Source organism: Pleurodeles waltl, chromosome 3_1 (assembly GCF_031143425.1).
Source record: "Pleurodeles waltl isolate 20211129_DDA chromosome 3_1, aPleWal1.hap1.20221129, whole genome shotgun sequence".
NCBI classification, from domain to species: domain Eukaryota; kingdom Metazoa; phylum Chordata; class Amphibia; order Caudata; family Salamandridae; genus Pleurodeles; species Pleurodeles waltl.
Genome location: NC_090440.1, coordinates 932,705,964 through 932,730,916, shown reverse-complemented (window position 1 = coordinate 932,730,916; position 24,953 = coordinate 932,705,964). Strand labels below are relative to the sequence as shown.

The 24,953-nt window shown below is 47.3% G+C and overlaps 1 protein-coding gene across 5 annotated transcripts in view; it reads left to right on the top strand.

Annotated features, from left to right (window-relative positions):
• Positions 1-24,953, top strand: part of SRRM1 (serine and arginine repetitive matrix 1) — a 657,402-nt gene that overhangs the window by 275,376 nt on the left and 357,073 nt on the right. For 3 of the 5 annotated variants that reach the window (XM_069223931.1, XM_069223934.1, XM_069223932.1), the window contains exons 9-10: positions 11,603-11,877; positions 13,533-13,613. In XM_069223931.1, the coding sequence (XP_069080032.1) occupies positions 11,603-11,877; positions 13,533-13,613 (356 nt within the window). The remainder of the gene's footprint in view (positions 1-11,602; positions 11,878-13,532; positions 13,614-24,953) is intronic. The other 2 variants (XM_069223933.1, XM_069223935.1) reach the window with 1 other exon arrangement.

Genomic DNA, 24,953 nt, shown 5'->3' with positions numbered 1-24,953 from the left:
GGTGGAGTAAATATGGCTGTGAAATAGTCCTGAAGAAGTGTTTGTATGAGCTCCTTATGGGTGGCAAAAGAAATGCTGCAACCCATAGGGATCGCTTGGAACCCCAATGCCCTGGGTACCTAGGTACCATATACTAGGGACTTATAAGGGGGGTCCAGTGGGCCAATTTGGAGTGGAATATGGGGGTAACCAGTATGTAATTACAGAATGGAATCAGAGAGAGCATAAGCACTGGAGTTCTGGTTAGCAGGACTCCAGTGACAGTTAAGCTTACTCACATGTAGGCCACAAACTATGACGGCTGGGGTTTTGACTAGCAGGATCTCCAAGTGAGACAGTAAAAACACACTGACAAACTGGCCAAAATGGGGGTAACCATGCTAGAAGAAAACCACCTTCCTAGACAGGTATACTGTCTTAGTGAAGTGCAGGCAGTGTCTAGAAGCCAGGCTGTCTAGAGGTAGCTGTGGATGAGCAGCCAAGACGTATCTAGGAGACATGCAAAGCTCATGCAATACCACTGTAGTCACACAGCATTACACACATGAAAGAAAACACTCAGTGTTACAAAAATAAAGGTGCTTTATTTTAGTGATGCAATTACCAAAAAGTACGAGTCAACCTTCCAATAGGAGGGAAGTAATACACTAGGTATATGCACTAGTAAATAGTAATAGGCACAGAAAAGGTTAAAAAACAGTGCAAAATAGCAATAACCAATAGTGACCCTAGGGGGAGCTCAAACCATATACTAAAAAAAATGGAATGCGAACACAGGACCCCCACCTAGGTAAGTGAAATGTGTAGAGGGGAGCTGGGAGTACTAGAAATGCACAGAGGTAAGTAGCACAGTACCCATCAGCAACCAGGAAAGTAGGAGTAAATCACTGGAATTTCTTCAAACCACCCAAAAGAAAGGAAAAGAAAAGAGGACACCCAGACGGGGATGCAAGAAACTAGGGCTGGATTCCTGGAGGAGAAGACCTGGGGAAACAGGAGACCAAGTCTAAACGTCACAGTGGAGTCCAGGAGGAGTAGGAGCTACTACCCACTCAACTGTACTTGCAGTTGGTCAACGATGAAGAAGAACCGGTCAGCACTGCAGCCCTGGACCCGGAGAAGATGTCCCACGCTGGAGTGAAGATTACAGACTGGTGTCGGTGGGCAGAAACCTGTCTGAAGGGTGGCAGCAGCTTGGGCTGCCTGGAAAACCGTGTAAGACTGGTGGTAGCGATGCTGGGGGTCCTCTAGGGAGCCCATATAGTGCATGGAATCATACATCCAGTACAACAGTATTGGCATATGATTCCGACATGTTTGATACCAAATGTAAGGAAATGCCTCCTTGGCATGGTTGCCCCCTGACTTTTTGCCTTTGCTGATGCTATGTTTACAATTGAAAGTGTGCTGAGGCCTGCTAACCAGGCCCCAGCACCAGTGTTCTTTCCCTAACCTGTACTTTTGTATCCACAATTGGCAGACCCTGGCATCCAGATAAGTCCCTTGTAACTGGTACTTCTAGTACCAAGGGCCCTGATGCCAAGGAAGGTCTCTAAGGGCTGCAGCATGTCTTATGCCACCCTGGAGACCTCTCACTCAGCACAGACACACTGCTTGCCAGCTTGTGTGTGCTAGTGAGGACAAAACGAGTAAGTCGACATGGCACTCCCCTCAGGGTGCCATGCCAGCCTCTCACTGCCTATGCAGTATAGGTAAGACACCCCTCTAGCAGGCCTTACAGCCCTAAGGCAGGGTGCACTATACCATAGGTGAGGGTACCAGTGCATGAGCATGGTACCCCTACAGTGTCTAAATAAAACCTTAGACATTGTAAGTGCAGGGTAGCCATAAGAGTATATGGTCTGGGAGTCTGTCAAACACGAACTCCACAGCACCATAATGGCTACACTGAAAACTGGGAAGTTTGGTATCAAACTTCTCAGCACAATAAATGCACACTGATGCCAGTGTACATTTTATTGTAAAATACACCACAGAGGGCACCTTAGAGGTGCCCCCTGAAACTTAACCGACTATCTGTGTAGGCTGACTAGTTTTAGCAGCCTGCCACAAACCGAGACATGTTGCTGGCCCCATGGGGAGAGTGCCTTTGTGACTCTGAGGCCAGTAACAAAGCCTGCACTGGGTGGAGATGCTAACACCTCTCCCAGGCAGGAATTGTCACACCTGGCGGTGAGCCTCAAAGGCTCACCTCCTTTGTGCCAACCCAGCAGGACACTCCAGCTAGTGGAGTTCCCCGCCCCCTCCGGCCAGGCCCCACTTTTGGCGGCAAGGCCGGAGAAAATAATGAGAATAACAAGGAGGAGTCACTGGCCAGTCAGGACAGCCCCTAAGGTGTCCTGAGCTGAGGTGACTCTAACTTTTAGAAATCCTCCATCTTGCAGATGGAGGATTCCCCCAATAGGGTTAGGATTGTGACCCCCTCCCCTTGGGAGGAGGCACAAAGAGGGTGTACCCACCCTCAGGGCTAGTAGCCATTGGCTACTAACCCCCCAGACCTAAACACGCCCTTAAATTTAGTATTTAAGGGCTACCCTGAACCCTAGAAAATTAGATTCCTGCAACTACAAGAAGAAGGACTGCCCAGCTGAAAACCCCTGCAGCGGACGACCAGAAGACGACAACTGCCTTGGCTCCAGAAACTCACCGGCCTGTCTCCTGCCTTCCAAAGATCCTGCTCCAGCGACGCCTTCCAAAGGGACCAGCGACCTCGACATCCTCTGAGGACTGCCCCTGCTTCGAAAAGACAAGAAACTCCCGAGGACAGCGGACCTGCTCCAAGAAAAGCTGCAACTTTGTTTCCAGCAACTTTAAAGAACCCTGCAAGCTCCCCGCAAGAAGCGTGAGACTTGCAACACTGCACCCGGCGACCCCGACTCGGCTGGTGGAGAACCAACACCTCAGGGAGGACCCCCGGACTACTCTCCGACTGTGAGTACCAAAACCTGTCCCCCCTGAGCCCCCACAGCGCCGCCTGCAGAGGGAATCCCGAGGCTTCCCCTGACCGCGACTCTTTGAACCTAAAGTCCCGACGCCTGGGAGAGACCCTGCACCCGCAGCCCCCAGGACCTGAAGGACCGGACTTTCACTGGAGGAGTGACCCCCAGGAGTCCCTCTCCCTCGCCCAAGTGGAGGTTTCCCCGAGGAATCCCCCCCTTGCCTGCCTGCAGCGCTGAAGAGATCCCGAGATCTCTCATAGACTAACATTGAAAACCCGACGCTTGTTTCTACACTGCACCCGGCCGCCCCCGCGCTGCTGAGGGTGAAATCTCGGTGTGGACTTGTGTCCCCCCCGGTGCCCTACAAAACCCCCCTGGTCTGCCCTCCGAAGACGCGGGTACTTACCTGCAAGCAGACCGGAACCGGGGCACCCCCTTCTCTCCATTCTAGCCTATGTGTTTTGGGCACCACTTTGAACTCTGCACCTGACCGGCCCTGAGCTGCTGGTGTGGTGACTTTGGGGTGGCTCTGAACCCCCAACGGTGGGCTACCTTGGACCAAGAACTAAGCCCTGTAAGTGTCTTACTTACCTGGTTAACCTAACAAATACTTACCTCCCCTAGGAACTGTGAAAAATTGCACTAAGTGTCCACTTTTAAAACAGCTATTTGTCAATAACTTGTAAAGTATACATGCAATTTTTATGCTTTAAAGTTCCTAAAGTACTTACCTGCAATACCTTTCGAATGAGATATTACATGTAGAATTTGAACCTGTGGTTCTTAAAATAAACTAAGGAAAGATATTTTTTTCTATATAAAAACCTATTGGCTGGATTTGTCTCTGAGTGTGTGTACCTCATTTATTGTCTATGTGTATGTACAACAAATGCTTAACACTACTCCTTGGATAAGCCTACTGCTCGACCACACTACCACAAAATAGAGCATTAGTATTATCTCTTTTTACCACTATTTTACCTCTAAGGGGAACCCTTGGACTCTGTGCATGCTATTCCTTACTTTGAAATAGCACATACAGAGCCAACTTCCTACACCAAACATACCCAGGTTCGGAGTTACCATCATATAGCTGGACATAGGTAGTGACCTATGTACAGTACACATGTAAAATGGTATCCCCGCACTCACAAGATCCAGGAATATGGGCCTGGAGTTTGTGGGGGCACCTCTCCTAGTGCAGGGGTGCCCTCACACACCGGTACCTGCATCCTGCCCTCTGGGCTGGGAGGGCCTACCATAGGGGTGACTTGCAGTGACCTGTAGTGACCTGTAGTGAAACGGGTGCGTGAACCCGTTTCACGCAGACTGCAGTGGCAGGCCTGCAGAACCCTTTTCACTGCTCCCTATGGATAGTAGAATAACTGCTGCAGCCCATAAATCCCCTGGTACCCCAATGCCCTGGGTATCATATACTAGGGACTTACATGAGGGGGCGGCAGTATGCCAATTGTGGGAAGAAAAAAGTACAGTTACCAAGTTAGAAGGAAGAGAGCATAATCACTGGGGTCCTGGTTAGCAGGATCCCAGTGAGCACAGTCAAACACACTGACAACAGGCAGAAAATGGGGGCAACCCTGCCAAGAAAGAGGGAACTTTCCTACCCTGGGGTTCACTATAAATGTGCCTGCCTCCCACTCAGACACTATTCTGGACACCTTGCAGTTTCCAGAATATTCTCCAGAGATGTGAGTCCAGGATATTCAGGTTATGAGACTGATGTTTCAGCTTCTGTCCTTGATTTCGGTGAGAAAGACTGAGGCTGCTGGGACTCATGGTTTCTGGCACACTGATAGGGACTCCTTCCCGATGGCATATGCTCAGCAGTGGGGCCTGAAGTTCCTGTGGGCTGATCATCAGGCAAATCTCTAACATGGTCCAAATCTCAGAGGGAACTGCACAAGATCTGACCAAGAAGCAACCACCTGAAGGTTTGCTGCTCCTTCTACTAGAGCAACAGCTGCTACCACTGCGTTACACACGGCATTCCGGTACTTGATATATCAGGCGGCTACATGGGCATCCTTGCACACGTTCACCAGACAGTACTTCCTGGACAGTCAAGTCTGTAGGGACGGGTACTTTGCCCATTTGGTCCTGCAGCACATTCTGGTTTGATCTTGGTCTGGAGACCCACCTCCAGGGATGGTATTGGTTGGGTATCTATTCAAAAGGTAAGTGTAAAGAAATGGCTCCCTGTTGCAGTTACCCCACACTTTTTGCCTGATACTGATGCTGACTTGACTGGGAAGTGTGCTGGGGCCCTGCTAACCAGGCCCCAGCACCAGTGTTCTTTCACCTAAAATGTACCATTGTCTCCACAATTGGCACACCCTGGCATCCAGGTAAGTCACTTGTAACTGGTACCCCTGGTACCAAGGGCCCTGATGCCAGGGAAGGTCTCTAAGGGCTGCAGCATGTCTTATGCCACCCTAGGGACCCCTCACTCAGCACAGACACACTGCTTGCCAGTTTGTGTGTGCTGGTGGGGAGAAAATGACTAAGTCGACATGGCACTCCCCTCAGGGTGCCATGCCAACCTCACACTGCCTATGGCATAGGTAAGTCACCCCTCTAACAGGCCTTACAGCCCTAAGGCAGGGTGCACTATACCACAGGTGAGGGCATAGATGAATGAGCACTATGCCCCTACAGTGTCTAAGCAAAACTTTAGACATTGTAAGTGCAGTGTAGCCATAAGAGTATATGGTCTGGGAGTCTGTCAAAAACGAACTCCACAGCTCCATAATGGTTACACTGAATACTGGGAAGTTTGGTATCAAACTTCTCAGAATAATAAACCCACACTGATTCCAGTGTTGGATTTATTAAAAAATGCATACAGAGGGCATCTTAGAGATCCCCCCCTGTATTTTACCCAATTGCTCAGTGCAGGACTGACTGGTCTGTGCCAGCCTGCTGCTGAGAGACAAGTTTCTGACCCCATGCGGTGAGAGCCTTTGTGCTCTCTGAGGACAGAAACAAAGCCTGCTCTGGGTGGAGGTGCTTCACACCTCCCCCCCCCTGCAGGAACTGTAACACCTTGCAGTGAGCTTCAAAGGCTTAAGCTTCGTGTTACAATGTCCCAGGGCACTCCAGCTAGTGGAGATGCCCGCCCCTTGGACCCAGCCCCCACTTTTGGCGGCGAGTCCAGGAGAGATAATGAGAAAAACAAGGAGTCGTCACTGGCCAGTCAGGACAGCCCCTAAGGTGTCCTGAGCTGAAGTGACTCTGACTTTTAGAAATCCTCCATCTTGCAGATGGAGGATTCCCCCAATAGGGATAGGAATGTGACCCCCTCCCCTTGGGAGGAGGCACAAAGAGGGTGTACCCACCCTCAGGGCTAGTAGCCATTGGCTACTAACCCCCCAGACCTAAACACGCCCTTAAATTTAGTATTTAAGGGCTCCCCTGAACCTAAGAATTTAGATTCCTGCAACTACAAGAAGAAGAGGACTGCTGAGCTGAAAGACCCCTGCAGTAGAAGAAAAGAAGACACCAACTGCTTTGGCCCCAGACCTACCGGTCTGTCTCCTGCCTTCTAAAGAACCCTGCTCCAGCGACGCTTTCCCCAGGACCAGCGACCTCTGAATCCTCAGAGGACTGCCCTGCTTCAAGAAAGACAAGAAACTCCCGAGGACAGCGGCACTGCTCCAAAAAGACTGCAACTTTGTTACAGAGGAGCAGATTTAAAGACCCCTGCAAATCCCCCGCAAGAAGCGTGAGACTTGCAACACTGCACCCGGCGACCCCGACTCGACTGGTGGAAAACCAACAACTCAGGGAGGACCCTCTGGCGACTCCGAGACCGTGAGTAACCAAAGTTGTCCCCCCTGAGCCCCCACAGCGACGCCTGCAGAGGGAATCCCGAGGCTCCCCCTGACCGCGACTGCCTGACTCTAAAATCCCGACGGCTGGCCGAAGGAACGGAACTTCAGTGCAGGAGTGACCCCCAGGAGGCCCTCTCCCTTGCCTAGGTGGTTGCTACCCCGAGGAGCCCCCCCCTTGCCTGCCTGCACCGCTGAAGAGACCCCTTGGTCTCCCATTGGAAACCCGACGCCAGTTTACACACTGCACCCGGCCGCCCACGTGCTGCTGAGGGTGTACTTTCTGTGTGGACTTGTGTCCCACCTGGTGCCCCACAAAACCCCCCTGGTCTGCCATCCGAAGACGCGGGTACTTACCTGCTGGCAGACTGGAACCGGGGCACCCCCTTCTCTCCATTGAAGCCTATGTGTTTTGGGCACCTCTTTTGACCTCTGCACCTGACCGGGCCTGAGCTGCTGGTGTGGTAACTTTGGGGTTGCTCTGAACCCCCAACGGTGGGCTACCTTGGACCCAAAACTGAACCCTGTAGGTGGGTTACTTACCTGCAAAACCTAACAATACTTTACCACCCCCAGGAACTGTGAAAATTGCACTGTCCACTTTTAAAACAGCTATTTGTGTTTTATGTGAAAAGTATATATACTACTGTAATTATTCAAAGTTCCTAAAGTACTTACATGCAATAGCTTTCAAATGAGATAATACATGTAGAATTTGAACCTGTGGTTCTTAAAATAAACTAAGAAAATATGTTTTTCTATAACAAAAACCTATTGGCTTGGAATTCTCTGAGTGTGTGTTCCTCATTTATTGCCTGTGTGTATGTACAACAAATGCTTAACACTACTCCTTTGATAAGCCTACTGCTCGACCACACTACCACAAAATAGAGCATTAGTATTATCTCTTTTTGCCACTATCTTACCTCTAAGGGGAACCCTTGGACTCTGTGCATACTATTCCTTACTTTGAAATAGTGCATACAGAGCCAACTTCCTACAGTAAGAAACTAGAAGTGTCTATCAGATGAACAAGGTACTTTCCTTTGGTAACCCCTCACCTGGTAGAGACAAATTCTAGTTGCGGTTTCCTTACCGACCCACCCATCCTCACCGCTCGTTCTGCGAAGTGATTTTTAGAGTTAGGGACCCCCCTTTCGGGGCCTTAGTTTTAACGCACGAGTGGTCAAAAGTCAAAGGTTCTGGCATGGAAAGTCATGAAAAATTGATGTTAATGCACCGGTGTGGTGCGTATATAGGATGTAGGAAGTTGGCTCTGTATGTGCTATTTCAAAGTAAGGAATAGCATGCACAGAGTCCAAGGGTTCCCCTTAGAGGTAAAATAGTGGTAAAAAGAGATAATACTAATGCTCTATTTTGTGGTAGTGTTTTCGAGCAGTAGGCTTATCCAAGGAGTAGTGTTAAGCATTTGTTGTACATACACATAGACAATAAATGAGGTACACACACTCAGAGACAAATCCAGCCAATAGGTTTTGTATAGAAAAATATCTTTTCTTAGTTTATTTTAAGAACCACAGGTTCAAATTTAACATGTAATATCTTGTTTGAAAGGTATTGCAGGTAAGTACATTAGGAACTTTGAATCATTTCAATTGCATGTATACTTTTCAAGTTATTCACAAATAGCTATTTCAAAAGTGGACAGTGCAATTTTCACAGTTCCTGGGGGAGGTAAGTTTTTGTTAGTTTTACCAGGTAAGTAAGACACTTACAGGGTTCAGTTCTTGGTCCAAGGTAGCCCACCGTTGGGGGTTCAGAGCAACCCCAAAGTTACCACACCAGCAGCTCAGGGCCGGTCAGGTGCAGAGTTCAAAGTGGTGCCCAAAACGCATAGGCTAGAATGGAGAGAAGGGGGTGCCCCGGTTCCGGTCTGCTTGCAGGTAAGTACCCGCGTCTTCGGAGGGCAGACCAGGGGGGTTTTGTAGGGCACCGGGGGGGACACAAGCCCACACAGAAATTTCACCCTCAGCGGCGCGGGGGCGGCCGGGTGCAGTGTTAGAACAAGCGTCGGGTTCGCAATGTAAGTCAATGGGAGATCAAGGGATCTCTTCAGCGCTGCAGGCAGGGAAGGGGGGGCTTCCTCGGGGAAACCTCCACTTGGGCAAGGGAGAGGGACTCCTGGGGGTCACTTCTGCAGTGAAAGTCCGGTCCTTCAGGTCCTGGGGGCTGCGGGTGCAGGGTCTTTTCCAGGCGTCGGGACTTAGGTTTCAGAGAGTCGCGGTCAGGGGAAGCCTCGGGATTCCCTCTGCAGGCGGCGCTGTGGGGGCTCAGGGGGGACAGGTTTTGGTACTCAGTCGTAGAGTAGTCCGGAGGTCCTCCCTGAGGTGTTGGTTCTCCACCAGCCGAGTCGGGGTCGCCGGGTGCAGTGTTGCAAGTCTCACGCTTCTTGCGGGGAGTTGCAGGGTTCTTTAAAGCTGCTTCTTGAAACAAAAGTTGCAGTCTTTTTGGAGCAGGTCCGCTGTCCTCGGGAGGTTCTTGTCGTCGTCGAAGCAGGGCAGTCCTCAGAGGATTCAGAGGTCGCTGGTCCCTTTGGAAGGCGTCGCTGGAGCAGAGTTCTTTGGAAGGCAGGAGACAGGCCGGTGAGTTTCTGGAGCCAAGGCAGTTGTTGTCTTCTGGTCTTCCTCTGCAGGGGTTTTCAGCTAGGCAGTCCTCCTTCTTGTTGTTGCAGGAATCTAATTTTCTAGGGTTCAGGGTAGCCCTTAAATACTAAATTTAAGGGCGTGTTTAAGTCTGGGGGGTTAGTAGCCAATGGCTACTAGCCCTGAGGGTGGGTACACCCTCTTTGTGCCTCCTCCCAAGGGGAGGGGGTCACAGTCCTAACCCTATTGGGGGAATCCTCCATCTGCAAGATGGAGGATTTCTAAAAGTTGGAGTCACCTCAGCTCAGGACACCTTAGGGGCTGTCCTGACTGGCCAGTGACTCCTCCTTGTTATTCTCATTATTTTCTCCGGCCTTGCCGCCAAAAGTGGGGGCCGGGGCCGGAGGGGGCGGGCAACTCCACTAGCTGGAGTGTCCTGCGGTGCTGTGACAAAGGGGTGAGCCTTTGAGGCTCACCGCCAGGTGTTACAGCTCCTGCCTGGGGGAGGTGTTAGCATCTCCACCCAGTGCAGGCTTTGTTACTGGCCTCAGAGTGACAAAGGCACTCTCCCCATGGGGCCAGCAACATGTCTCTGGTGTGGCAGGCTGCTGGAACTAGTCAGCCTACACAGACAGTCGGTTAAGTTTCAGGGGGTACCTCTAAGGTGCCCTCTGTGGTGTATTTTGCAATAAAATGTACACTGGCATCAGTGTGCATTTATTGTGCTGAGAAGTTTGATACCAAACTTCCCAGTTTTCAGTGTAGCCATTATGGTGCTGTGGAGTTCGTGTAAAACAGACTCCCAGACCATATACTCTTATGGCTACCCTGCACTTACAATGTCTAAGGTTTTGCTTAGACACTGTAGGGGTACAGTGCTCATGCACTGGTACCCTCACCTATGGTATAGTGCACCCTGCCTTAGGGCTGTAAGGCCTGCTAGAGGGGTGTCTTACCTATACTGCATAGGCAGTGAGAGGCTGGCATGGCACCCTGAGGGGAGTGCCATGTCGACTTACTCGTTTTGTCCTCACTAGCACACACAAGCTGGCAAGCAGTGTGTCTGTGCTGAGTGAGAGGTCTCCAGGGTGGCATAAGACATGCTGCAGCCCTTAGAGACCTTCCTTGGCATCAGGGCCCTTGGTACTAGAAGTACCAATTACAAGGGACTTATCTGGATGCCAGGGTCTGCCAATTGTGGATACAAAAGTACAGGTTAGGGAAAGAACACTGGTGCTGGGGCCTGGTTAGCAGGCCTCAGCACACTTTCAATTGTAAACATAGCATCAGCAAAGGCAAAAAGTCAGGGGGCAACCATGCCAAGGAGGCATTTCCTTACATAGGACCCGTGATGTCATATCCGGTTTGAACGATGCTGATGATTTACGCGGAGCTGATCCACACCTAACGGTGCACATGAGTACTGCTGAAGAAAACTATCCGGATCCAAACTGATGCCTGGGCAAATTCAAAAGGTAAGAAATCTGCAACTAGAATATGTCTCTACCAGATAAGTCGTTACCAAACGTAAGTAACTTGTTTGTATAGATCATATTTCCTATTAGTCTTCCTCGCCTCTGCCGTCTTCGTTCTGACAAGATGGTATGCCCCACGTGTCCAGTTTTGTACGAATGTCTGCCTGATTTACTTGGTCCAGTAGTATTTGGATCAAGGCTAATGAGTACCAGTTGTTTATAGTGACTTTGTTCAGGGCTCTGTAGTCTGAAGAGGGCTTGAATTCCCTGTTCTTTTTTAGCACACAAAAAGTAGCGATGAGGACACGGAGGAATGTCGCAGGTTAGATAAACCCAGTTGCCAAGAGCTCAGTGGGATATTCTCCCAAAATGTCAATTTTTTCCCCCCTATTCTAAAGCGTACACCCAACTGCATGGCAAGATTGTCCATGATTGTAGGTCTAGCTGTCAGAACTCAATTGATTAAGATGTATTTGCAGACATACGTTACTATCTGCTGTATCACATTTTAATTAAAAAGAACTAAATAATGCTTTTTTTTTTTTTTGCACGTTGTAGGAGACTCTTCTGTTTATTCTTGCAGTAGATATTTGGGCTTTGTTATCTGGATAATTTCGAAAACAGATAAATATATATATATATATATTAAACTGAGATATTCTTCAGGACTGCAGCTCTCTGACGGGTACCACTAACATTTAAAATATTTTTTGCAGAAGACGCCGTTCATCAGCTTCTTTGTCTGGCAGCAGTTCATCGTCCTCTTCCTCACGTTCAAAGACACCACCTCCCCAAAAGAAACCACCAAAGCGAATTTCATCAAGTCCTCCACGTAAGCCTCGCAGATCTCCTTCCGCCAGCCCTCCCAGAAGGCGGCACAGGCCATCGCCACCGCCTAGCCCTCCTCCAAAAGGACGCAGATCTCCTTCGCCTCAGCAATCAAGTCGTCAAAGGAAAGGTCGAGGTTCGGTGTCGCCAGGTAGATTCTCAGGTGAAACTGGTTATTAATTAAAAGCAGTGCTTTATTCAAAACAAAGGGCTATCAGCACAAACCTAAGCTATTTCTATGTTACCTTCCTTTAGGTATCATCTAATATTTGTGTTACTCAATTGGCACTCATGGTGTATCCATGATGCTTCATTGGCTTTAAACTTTCAGTGAAAGCATAGATAGCAAAGGCTCTCTTCCATGCCTAGGTACAGGCAACTGGTTTCATCTATATAACAATGTGTACACACGCCAAGGGTAGTAAGCTACATTAAATCACTAAGTAGTCATTGAAAACGTTACATTCAATCTTTGTGGCATTTTCTGTCAGTACTTCCGTTTCTATTAAATGGGTAAGTGGACATCTTGCAATTATAGCACCAACATGCTTACTTGTCTTTTGTCCTTAGTTGATTGATGCTGACTTAGAAGGTTCCAAACCCAAGGGTACTTTATTGGCTTCAGCCTCAAGTGCTGCTGACCATTATTCATTACAGAAATGTTTATTTTCAATTTCACCAGCGATAAGGATTCCTAATTTATTTTTTCCTTTATCTAATTTATAATACTCTACATTGTGGTTGTGTTCTTGGAGCCCTTTGCATTAGAAAATGTATGGCGCAGCATTTCGTCCTTCGTAATTTAAGACCCTTTCCCTATAAAGGTATGGCAGAAGCTTCTACTTTCTATATGCAGTGTGTGCATGTTTACCATAACCTAGGAAGCGGCATACAAACTAATGGGACATCCCCAGTTGCTTTTGTTAGCCTAATGACTCGTATTTAAAGAGTATCTGCAAGGGCCATCTGTAGGGGGCAGATTACGTTCTTTATCCACTTCCTTTATATGCTACTGAAATGTTTTTTATAGACTTTTTCCAAAATTCTGCTATAGTTAACAAAAATATGTAATTCTTCATTTAATCTTATTGTCTGGCAATCCACCATTTTCGCCTGCTGTGCTAATATAGACAGCCTTGGTCCTGCTTTCATAGAAGCAGTCTTGCCCAAATTGCTAGACCACATCTGCTTCAGGTCGTAACACAAGTAACCCCAGATTCGTTTCAGCCTACTTGGGCCTTGATAGTGAGTTATAGCTTGGCTCATATGTCACTAAGAGCACAGAACTCACATCTGACATACCTGTTGTGCATAGGTGCAACAAACACCAAACTGATAGAAGGAATGTTTATTAATCTCAGTCACTGGTATTTGCCCAGGGCTGAATACCAGTCCTAATTTGTTTTTACCAACTAGGACTGTAGACAGGGACTTGACTTTTGTGAACACATTTTGGTCCATCTCCAGCAGGAATTGCGGAGCCTCAGCTGCAAGGCAAGGTCCCCTTCAGATGGAAAACAAGTTGCCCTGGCAGTTTGGATTTGACTGTTCCTATTGCATCACGGCCAACACATTTTTCAGATAAGGGCTTGCTACTTAAAGAATTTAGTTAAATAACATCCCCCAGTCTTTTATCTGATTTATATTTGTCTAGAGCATCTGAATCTCTTGTGAAGATCCATTTCTGGAGATTCAGTCTAGCTGGTCAAGTAAATCTTTGTGAATGGACAGCAGCTGCGCATGGAATGCACCTAGAGTTTGGTGACAAAAATGGAGTTATTTTTATTGATGTTTGAAATATTTGTGCTTTCTTCTCAGGGCCAAAACACAAAATCCTAGAAAAAAGGTCACCACCACCACAAGCTCCAAAACCTAAGAGAGTGGAACTGTCGGAATCTGGTACGATTTTGTTGGTCTTTTGCTAACCATCTATCAATAATATTACAGTCATGTACTACTTTACAGTGTGACATTTTCTTTATTTTTTTCCCTCCCCAGTTGCATGTATTAAGTAAAAAATTACATATTAAAGACAGTTCGGAGCCTCCTATTATTCTACAGAAGTTGAGCTGCCCACATGAGTTCTGTAAGACACATTTGAAGTCCTTTGATGGAGAAAGTCATTTTCAAAAGAAATTTAACTATGCTTCTGTGCACCACCTTATTTTCGGATATATGTTTTAGAGATATCTTTATGTTCGATGGCATGTGTAGCTGCAGATACACATGCTGTGCACATCCCGCCATCCGGATTTTGGGCTCGGAGTGTTACTAGTTGTTTTTCTTCGAAGAAGTCTTTTCGAGTCACGAGACCGAGGGACTCCTCCCATTTCGGTTCCATTGCGCATGGGCGTCGACTCCATCTTAGATTGTTTTTTTTCCGCCATCGGGTTCGGACGTGTTCCTTTTCGCTACGTGTTTCGGGTCGGAAAGTTAGTTAGAATCTCGGAAAAAACGTCGGTATTGTTTGCGTTCGGTATCGGGTTAGTTACAACAGATCGACACCGAATTTTGAAGAGCTCCGGTGGCCCTTCGGGTTTTTTTTCTATCCCCCGTCGGGGCCTGGTCGACCCGGCCACGTGTGACTTCAAGGCTGATGGAACGGACCCCATTCTGCTTCTGTCCAAAATGCCATAACAAGTATCCGTATACGGATCAGCATCTGGTCTGTAACTTGTGCTTGTCTCCAGAGCACAAGGAAGATACTTGTGAAGCCTGTTGAGCGTTTCGGTCGAGGAAGACATTAAGAGACCGAAGAGCCAGAAGACTGCAGATGGCGTCGACGCCGACAGGACAAGAGCGTTTCGAGGAGGAAGAGGAAGCTTTCTCTATCCACGAGTCGGACTCGGAAGAGCTCGAGGCCGAAGAAATGCTGAAAATCGTGAGTAAGACGTCGAAACATAAGACTCACGAGAAGTCAACAAAAGCCCAGGGGACGCCACCGCCAACAGGCCATGGCTTAACCCAAAAAATAGGTGACCGATCCAAGGCACCGAAAAAGGGCACGCTTGTGTCTAAGTCATCCGACTCCGGTCGAGATACCGCCACACAGCAATCTCGGACCCGAGACATCGGCTCAGAGAAATTTCGGCACCGGGACAGCGGCACCGAACAAGTTCGGCACCGAGACACCACCACGCCGAAAATAAAATAGGTTTCTTCGGAGCCTAAAAAGACGTCCGAAAAAGTTTTGGTTCCGAAACATCCAGCCTCGGAGTCGAAAACAGGTTCCTATACAGAGGAACAAGGATTGTCCTCCCAAATGCAAAAGCATAGATTCGGAGAGGAACTTGAAGCAGTAGAGCCAGGCTATACTCAAAGAAGGCTCCACATTCAAGAAGACACAGGGAAGATAACCACTCTTCCCCCAATTAAAATAAAAAGAAGACTTGCCTTTCAAGAAAAGGACAAGCAGCCACAGGCAAAGGTAGCAAGGAAAACAACTCCACCACAGTCTCCACCACCATCAGTGCACACATCACCAGTAGCAACTCCTCCACTGATGCACTCCCCGACTCATACTACAATGAGTCAAGATGATCCCGATGCATGGGACCTTTACGATGCTCCAGTATCGGACAACAGCCCAAACTCGTACCCTGCCAGGCCGTCCCCACCTGAGGACAGTACATCTTACACACAGGTGGTCGCAAGGGCAGCTGCTTTCCATAACGTCACCTTGCATTCCGAACCAATTGAGGATGACTTTTTGTTTAACACGCTATCCACCACTCATAGCCAATACCAAAGCCTACCTATGCTCCCAGGAATGCTAAAACATTCAAAACAAATCTTTCAGGATCCTGTTAAAGGCCGAGCCATAACTCCAAGGGTGGAGAAAAAGTACATGCCACCGCCAACAGATCCAGTTTATATTACAACGCAGTTAACACCAGACTCAGTAGTTGTCGGGGCAGCTCGTAAGAGAGCGAACTCTCATTCCTCGGGGGACGAACCACCTCCAGACAAGGAGAGTCGCAAATTTGATGCTGCGGGCAAAAGGGTTGCAGCACAAGCAGCAAACCAATGGCGCATTGCCAATTCACAAGCACTTTTGGCAAGATACGATAGAGCTCACTGGGATGAGATGCAACATTTCATAGAACACTTACCCAAGGAGTTCCAGAAAAGAGCACAACAAGTGGTGGAAGAAGGACAAAGTATCTCTAATAATCAGATACGGTCTTCAATGGATGCAGCAGATACGGCTGCAAGGACAGTAAATACTGCAATAACAATAAGAAGGCACGCATGGCTGCGCACGTCAGGGTTCAAGCCGGAAATTCAACAAGCCGTGCTAAATATGCCATTTAATGAACAGCAGTTGTTTGGGCCGGAAGTCGACACTGCTATTGATAAACTCAAGAAAGACACTGATACAGCAAAAGCCATGGGCGCACTCTACTCTCCGCAGAGCAGAGGCACATTTCGCAAAACACCTTTTAGGGGAGGGTTTCGAGGGCAACCTACAGAAACCACAACATCACAAACAAGGCCCACTTACCAAAGCCAATATCAGCGGGTAGGTTTTCGGGGGCAATATAGAGGGGGACAATTCCAGAAAAATAAAGGAAAGTTCCAAAGCCCCAAAACTCCTCAAAATAAGCAGTGACTTACAAGTCACACATCCCCATCACATAACACCTGCGGGGGGAGACTAAGCCAATTTTACAAACATTGGGAGGAGATAACAACAGATACTTGGGTACTAGCAATTATCCAGCATGGTTATTGCATAAAATTTCTAAAATTCCCTCCAACAGTCCCACTGAAAACACACAGTATGTCAAAACAACATAAAGATCTTCTAGGATTAGAAGTTCAAACATTGCTCGAAAAAGAAGCAATAGAATTAGTACCAAAACAAGAATTAAACACAGGAGTTTACTCACTGTACTTTCTAATACCCAAAAAAGACAAGAGTCTAAGACCTATACTAGATCTCAGAACATTACATACATCAAATCAGACCACTTTCACATGGTTACATTACAAGAAGTAATCCCACTGCTCAAACAACAAGACTACATGACAACACTGGATCTAAAGGATGCATATTTCCATATACCAATACATCCTTCACACAGAAAGTACCTAAGGTTTGTATTCCAAGGGATACATTACCAATTCAAAGTGTTGCCATTCGGAATAACAACTGCGCCAAGAGTTTTTACAAAATGTCTGGCAGTAGTAGCTGCACATATCAGAAGGCAGCAAATACATGTGTTCCCATACCTAGACGATTGGTTAATCAAAACCAACACGCAAATACAGTGTTCACAACACACAAAATGTCATAGAAACCCTACACAAACTAGGTTTCTCAATCAACTACCCAAAGTCACACCTTCTGCCGTGTCAAACACAGCAATACCTAGGGGCAACAATCAACACAGTAAAAGGGATTGCCACTCCAAGTCCACAAAGAGTCCAAACATTTCACAATGTAATACAAGCCATGTATCCAAAACAAAAGATACAGGTCAAAATGGTAATGAAACTGCTAGGCATGATGTCTTCATGCATAGCCATTGTCCCAAATGCAAGGCTGCACATGCGGCCCTTACAACAGTGCCTAGCATCACAATGGTCACAAGCACAGGGTCAACTTCTAGATCTGGTGTTGATAGACCGCCAAACCTACATCTCGCTTCAATGGTGGAACAGTATAAATTTAAACCAAGGGCGGCCTTTTCAAGACCCAGTGCCACAATACGTGATAACGACAGATGCATCCATGACAGGGTGGGGAGCACACCTCAATCAGCACAGCATCCAAGGACAATGGGACATACAGCAAACACAGTTTCATATAAATCACTTAGAACTGTTAGCGGTATTTCTAGCGCTGAAAGCATTTCAACCCATAATAACCCACAAATACATTCTTGTCAAAACAGACAACATGACAACAATGTATTACCTAAACAAACAGGGAGGGACACACTCAACACAGTTGTGTCTCCTGACACAAAAAATATGGCATTGGGCGATTGAAAACCACATTCGCCAAATAGCACAATTTATTCCAGGGATTCAGAATCAGTTAGCAGACAGTCTCTCTCGGGATCACCAACAGATCCACGAATGGGAAATTCACCCCCAAATACTGAACACTTACTTCCGATTTTGGGGAACACCACAAATAGATATATTTGCAACAAAGGAAAACTCAAAATTCCAAAACTTCACATCCAGGTACCCACAACATCAGTCTCGGGGCAATGCGCTATGGATGAGCTGGTCAGGGATATTTGCGTACGCTTTTCCCCCTCTCCCACTCCTTCCATATCTAGTAAACAGGTTGAGTCAAAACAAACTCAAACTCATACTAATAGCACCAACATGGGCAAGACAACCTTGGTACACAACACTACTAGACCTTTCAGTAGTACCTCAGGTCAAACTACCAAACAGACCAGATCTGTTAACACAACACAAACAACAGATCAGACATCCAAATCCAGCATCGCTGAATCTAGCAATTTGGCTCCTGAAATCCTAGAATTCGGGCACTTAGACCTCACACAGGAATGTATGGAGGTCATAAGACAAGCTAGGAAGCCCACCACTAGACACTGCTATGCAAATAAGTGGAAAAGATTTGTTTATTACTGCCATAATAATCAAATTCAACCCTTACACGCATCTGCAAAAGATACTAGGATACTTACTACATTTGCAAAAGTCAAAACTAGCTTTCTCTTCCATAAAAATACATCTTACTGCAATTTCAGCTTACCTGCAAATTACACACTCAACATTATTTCAAACTACTTCAACTCCTACAGGCTGAACCACTGCTTTTGGGGAGATAACTGCTTACTAGTCTATGCACAGCATGTGTATCTGCAGCTACACATGCCATCGAACGGAAAATGTCACTTACCCAGTGTACATCTGTTCGTGGCATTAGTCGCTGCAGATTCACATGCGCCCACCCGCCTCCCCGGGAGCCTGTAGCCGTTTAGAAGTAGATCTTGAACATTTGTACATTTGTAAATATATTACTTTAAAATTCATTATATACATACGTATTCACTCCATTGCATGGGCACTATTACTAGCATACGCCACTTCTACCTCACCTTCTGCGGGGAAAACAATCTAAGATGGAGTTGACGCCCATGCGCAATGGAGTCGAAATGGGAGGAGTCCCTCGGTCTCGTGACTCGAAAAGACTTCTTCGAAGAAAAATAACTTGTAACACTCCGAGCCCAACACCAGACGGCGGGATTTGCACAGCATGTGAATCTGCAGCGACTAATGCCACGAACAGATGTACACTGGGTAAGTGACATTTTCCTTGTTGAACCTCTTGTGTTTATAAAGTAAGTAAGTCCTCTGAAAATAAATGTTGGATTGGTGTGTTTTAAGAGAATTGGAAAACACAGTTTACAAAGACAGTGTATGGCGCACACAAAAATGGGGAGTAGAAGAACTGTGAAAAACCTGGTGATAACACCTGTTTTGCAACATGAAATCTTTTCTGTAGTCACATGGTGTGCATATTCCACCATCTATCGGTTGGAGCTGGAAAGTCCTCCTTCTAAACTTTTTTTTTTTTCTGGGAGACGGGTGTGTCTGGTGAAATCAGATCCCTGGAGAGGAGGCTATTAAACCTCTGTTTGTGTTGCCAAGCTTTCAGAGTATTTTTTTCTGCCATGGGGCTCAGAGGTGCCTGCTATGCTGCAGAAAGAGATAGAGGGAAGAAGACCCCAGAAGTTAACACCATTAACATGGGTGGTAGGAATAATGTTGCTGGAGGGGAAGATCCTGTTTTTGCATGCTCGTAATGTCAAGCCACTTTCAGCCTGCCATAAATACTTTTTTAATTGCACGGAAACATTTCTTCCCATAGCATTATTTTACCTGCTGTTTTTAGTTATCTTCAAATGGTTTATCAGTCTCACTGGTTGGAAAATTGTTATGGGCTGTCACATGCTATAACGGAGTATCTGGTGTATACTTCTATCTGCAGATTCCTCACTTTATAATATCCCTAGATATCAAACTGGATCCTAAGATTTTTCTCAGCAATCCTCCCCGCACAGCAGTAAGTGACACCATATTGCTTTGCTGTGCTTCGTACTGCCTCAGAAGTGTGGGAGTAGAGCCAAATATGAGCACCACTACTTCCTTTCTTTATGTTCTCTTTGACATGCATCCGGAGTTCCACTCCCAACTTTGTTAGTTTTCCATTGACTACAACACTAATTAGGAAGTATGCCAGGAAAGATTTCCCTTTCTTACCCCAAAACAACTGCAAGAAGCTGTTGTCATTCACGGACCCTTGGCACATATGCCTGAGGTGCTTGAGCTCCTTTCACAAATCAGTTGTGTGGTAAGTGTGCCCCTATGCACCCAAAGGTGATCAGGAGGCAAAGCTACACTTTGCCGAGCATAGGAAGGGGTCACCATTGAAACTAAAGTCCCACTCTTATTTCACAGGGCAGTTATGGTTCGAGAGGTCGTCCAATGCAAAATCCTGCTCCCACTCATTCTTTCAATAAGTCGCAAATGCTCCCTCACCGCCACTTAGAGTCTGGCAATAAGGTGCAGTGGCAGTACTTGAAGGGACTAGCATCTTCCGACACTGAGCTCGTCCCAGTGCATTACAGATTTTCCAGGCTGTTGTTGACACTGCAGCAAATACTGCCTTCAAGAAGGCCATGCTGGACATTTTTCAAACTGCAGCACCTTCTGGCCCCCTAGAGTGGTAGGTACTACATGCCATTCTCTGGGGCATTCATGTTCATACCTGGTGTAGGAAGTTGGCTCTGTATGTGCTATTTCAAAGTAAGGAATAGCATGCACAGAGTCCAAGGGTTCCCCTTAGAGGTAAGATAGTGGCAAAAAGAGATAATACTAATGCTCTATTTTGTGGTAGTGTGGTCGAGCAGTAGGCTTATCAAAGGAGTAGTGTTAAGCATTTGTTGTACATACACACAGGCAATAAATGAGGAACACACACTCAGAGACAAATCCAGCCAATAGGTTTTGTTATAGAAAAATATATTTTCTTAGTTTATTTTAAGAACCACAGGTTCAAATTCTACATGTAATATCTCATTTGAAAGGTATTGCAGGTAAGTACTTTAGGAACTTTGAATAATTACAGTAGCAGATATACTTTTTACATAAAACACAAATAGCTGTTTTAAAAGTGGACACAGTGCAATTTTCACAGTTCCTGGGGGAGGTAAAATATTGTTAGTTTTAACAGGTAAGTAAGTCACTTACAGGTTTCAGTTTTGGGTCCAAGGTAGCCCACCGTTGGGGGTTCAGAGCAACCCCAAAGTCACCACACCAGCAGCTCAGGGCCAGTCAGGTGCAGAGGTCAAAGAGGTGCCCAAAACACACAGGCTTCAATGGAGAGAAGGGGGTGCCCCGGTTCCAGTCTGCCAGCAGGTAAGTACCCGCGTCTTCGGAGGGCAGACCAGGGGGGTTTTGTAGGGCACCGGGGGGGGGGGGACACAAGTCCACACAGAAAGTACACCCTCAGCAGCGCGGGGGTGGCCGGGTGCAGTGTGCAAACAAGTGTCGGGTTCTCTGTTGAGTTCAATGGGAGACCAAGGGGTCTCTTCAGCGGTGCAGGCAGGCAAGGGGGGGGGGCTCCTCGGGGTAGCCACCACCTGGGCAAGGGAGAGGGCCTCCTGGGGGTCACTCCTGCTCTGGAGTTCCGATCCTTCAGGTGCTGTGGGCTGCGGGTACAGGGTCTTTTCCAGCCGTCGGGATTTTAGAGTCCGGCAGTCGCGGTCAGGGGGAGCCTCGGGATTCCCTCTGCAGGCGTCGCTGTGGGGGTTCAGGGGGGACAACTTTGGTTACTCACAGTCTTGGAGTCGCCGGAGGGTCCTCCCTGTAGCGTTGTTTCTCCACGAGTCGAGTCGGGGTCGCCGGGTGCAGTGTTGCAAGTCTCACGCTTCTTGCGGGGATTGCAGGGGTCTTTAAATCTGCTCCTCTGAAACAAAGTTGCAGTCTTTTTGGAACAGGGCTGCTGTCCTCGGGAGTTTCTTGTTCCTCTTGAAGCAGGGCAGTCCTCTGAGGATTCAGAGGTCGCTGGTCCTGGGGAAAGCGTCGCTGGAGCAGGTTTCTTTAGAAGGCAGGAGACAGGCCGGTAGGACTGGGGCCAAAGCAGTTGGTGCCGCCTTTATTCTTCTGCAGGGTTCTTTCAGCTCAGCAGTCCTCTTCTTCTTGTAGTTGCAGGAATCTAAATTCTTAGGTTCAGGGAAGCCCTTAAATACTAAATTTAAGGGCGTATTTAGGTCTGGGGGGTTAGTAGCCAATGGCTACTAGCCCTGAGGGTGGGTACACCCTCTTTGTGCCTCATCCCAAGGGGAGGGGGTCACAATCCTATCCCTATTGGGGGAATCCTCCATCTGCAAGATGGAGGATTTCTAAAAGTTAGTCACTTCAGCTCAGGACACCTTAGGGTCTGTCCTGACTGGCCAGGACTCCTCCTTGTTGTTCTCATTATTTCCTCCGGCCTTGCCGCCAAAAGTGGGTCCGTGGCCGGAGGGGGTGGACAACTCCACATCTCCTGTGGGGGGCAGACTGCAGCAATTCCACTCCCAATGGTAAAATATCACCACAGACCAATGGGTACTTCCGATTATCCGCAATGGTTACTGCCTAGATCTCATTTCTACTCCTCCAAACATTCCCCCTCATTATCACAGGTTGTCCCCAGAGCACAACGTTCTGTTACAACAAGAGGTACAATAGCTATTACTAAAACAAGCAGTAGAATTGGTTCCAAAATAACAAAACACGGAACAGGGGTATATTCACTATACTTCCACATACCCAAAAAGGATGGCACTCTCAGACCCATTCTGGACCACTAAATCTATCCTGTCAAAACACTTTCACATGGTAACAATGCAGGACGTCATTCCACTACTGCAAAAACAAGATTACATAGCCTCATACATCCAGCTCATTGAAAATACCTAAGGTTTGTGGTAGCGGGAAACCACTACCAATTCAAAATTCTCCCCTTTGGCATAATAACAGCTCCAAGGGTTTTCACAAAATGTCTAGCGGTAGTAGCACCCTACCTAAGAAGACAACAGATACATGTCTTTCCTTATCTAGACTGGCTAATAAAATCAAGCAATATTATACAATGTCAGCAACACACTCAATACACAATAGAAACCCTACATACATTGGGGCTCACAATCAATTACCAAAAATCTCATCTTCAACCAGCACAGGTTCAACCTTACCTAGGTGCTAATCTCAATACCCAAAAAGCCTTAGCCTATCCAAATACACAAAGGATACAAGCTTTTCAAAATCCCATATCACAAATCAACATTACACTTTAAGGTTTATCATGAAACGATTGGGAATGATGGCATCCTGCATAGCAATAGTACTGCATGCAAGATTAATCATGAGAACACTACAACAGTGCCTCTCACAGCAATCGTCGCAAGCACAGGGTCAATTGCAGGATCTAGTGTTGTTAGACCGCCAAGCACACACATCTCTTCAATGGTGGAATCGCAACAATTTATTAAAGGGGTAGTCATTTCAGGACCCTGTACCTAAGACCACAGTAACAGATGCATCAAATGATAGGTCGGGGAGCTCACCTCAACAACCTTACCATACAAGAGGAATGGAATTCAATACAGATAACTTATCACTTAAACCATTTAGAATTGTTAGCTGTGTTCCTTGCCCTCAAAGCTTTTCAACCCCTTCTCAAGCACAAAACTGTCTTGATAAAAACAGACAATATGACAACAATGTATTTTCTGCAGAAACAAGGAGGAACGCTGTAAGAAGTTGGCTCTGTATATACTATTTCAAAGTGAGAGATAGTGAGAAAAGAGTCTAAGGGTTCCCCTTAGAGGTAAGATAGTGGCAAAATTAGATAATTCTAATGCTCTATTTTGTGGTAGTGTGGTCGAGCAGTAGGCTTATCAGAGGGTAGTGTTAAGCATTTGTTGTACACACACAGGCAATAAATGAGGAAGAAACACTCAAAAGACTTTACTCCAGGCCAATAGTTTTTATATATATCTTTTCTTAATTTAAAGTAAATACATAAAATGCAAGGTACTCCACACAGGTAAGTTAGGAACTTTGAATTAGAGCAATACCATATACAGTTTTTGTTAAAATGGCAATAAGCTATTTTGAAAGTAGACAGTGCAAAAATCAACAGTTCCTGGGGGAGGTAAGTATTGGTTAGATTGTGAGGTAAGTAAAACACTTACAAGTCTCAGTTCCTTGGCATTGACAGCCCACCGTTAGGGGTTCCAGGCAACCCCAAAGTTGCCACACCAGCAGCTCGGGCCGGTAAGGTACAGAGGTCAAAGAGGTGCCCCAAACACATAAGTGCCTATGGAGAACATGGGTGCTCCAGTTCCAGTCTGCCAGCAGGTAAGTACCCGCGTCCTCAGGGGGCAGACCAGGGGGGTTTTATAGAGCACTGGGGGTGACACATGTAGGCACACAAAACACACCCTCAGCGGCACAGGGGTGGCCGGGTGCATTGTGCAAAGCAGGCCTCGGGTTTTGTATTGGTTTCAGTGGAGGGACCCGGGGGGTCATTCTAGCGGTGCAAGCAGGGCACAGGGGAGCTTCTCGGGCCAGCCACCACCTAAGCTAGGCAGAGGGTCACTCCTGCACTGAAGTTCGGTTCCTTCTGGTCCTGGGGGCTGCGGGTGCAGTGCTTGGTCCAGGCATCAGGTCCCTTGTTACAGGTAGTCGCGGTCAGGGGGAGCCTCTGGATTCTCTCTGACGGCGTCGCTGTGGGGTTCCAGGGAGGTCGTCCCAGGTTACTCACGAGGTCGCAGTCATCTGGGAGTCCTCCCTGTAGTGTTGGTTCTCTGGAGCTCGAGCCGGGGGCGTTGGGTGCGCAGTGTGAAGTCTCACGCTTCCGGTGGGAAGAGTGAGGTCTTTGAAGTTGTAGAAAAGTTGCACGTTTGTTGCTGTTTGTTGAGCAGAGCTGCTGCTCACGGGAGTTTCTTGGTCCTGGGATTTAGGGCAGTCCTCTAAAGCTGCAGAGGTCGCTGGTCCCTGTTGGATGCGTCGCTGGTTGCAGGTTTTCGAGTCAGGCCGGTAGGGTTGGGGGCCAAAGCTGTTGTCGTCTTCTGTTGTCTCTGCAGGCTTGTAGTTCAGCAGTCCTTCTTTTTAGTTACAGTTGCAGGAATCTGGTTTTCTGGGTTCTGGGGTGCCCCTTAATACTAAATTTAGGGGTGTGTTTAGGTCTGGAAGGGC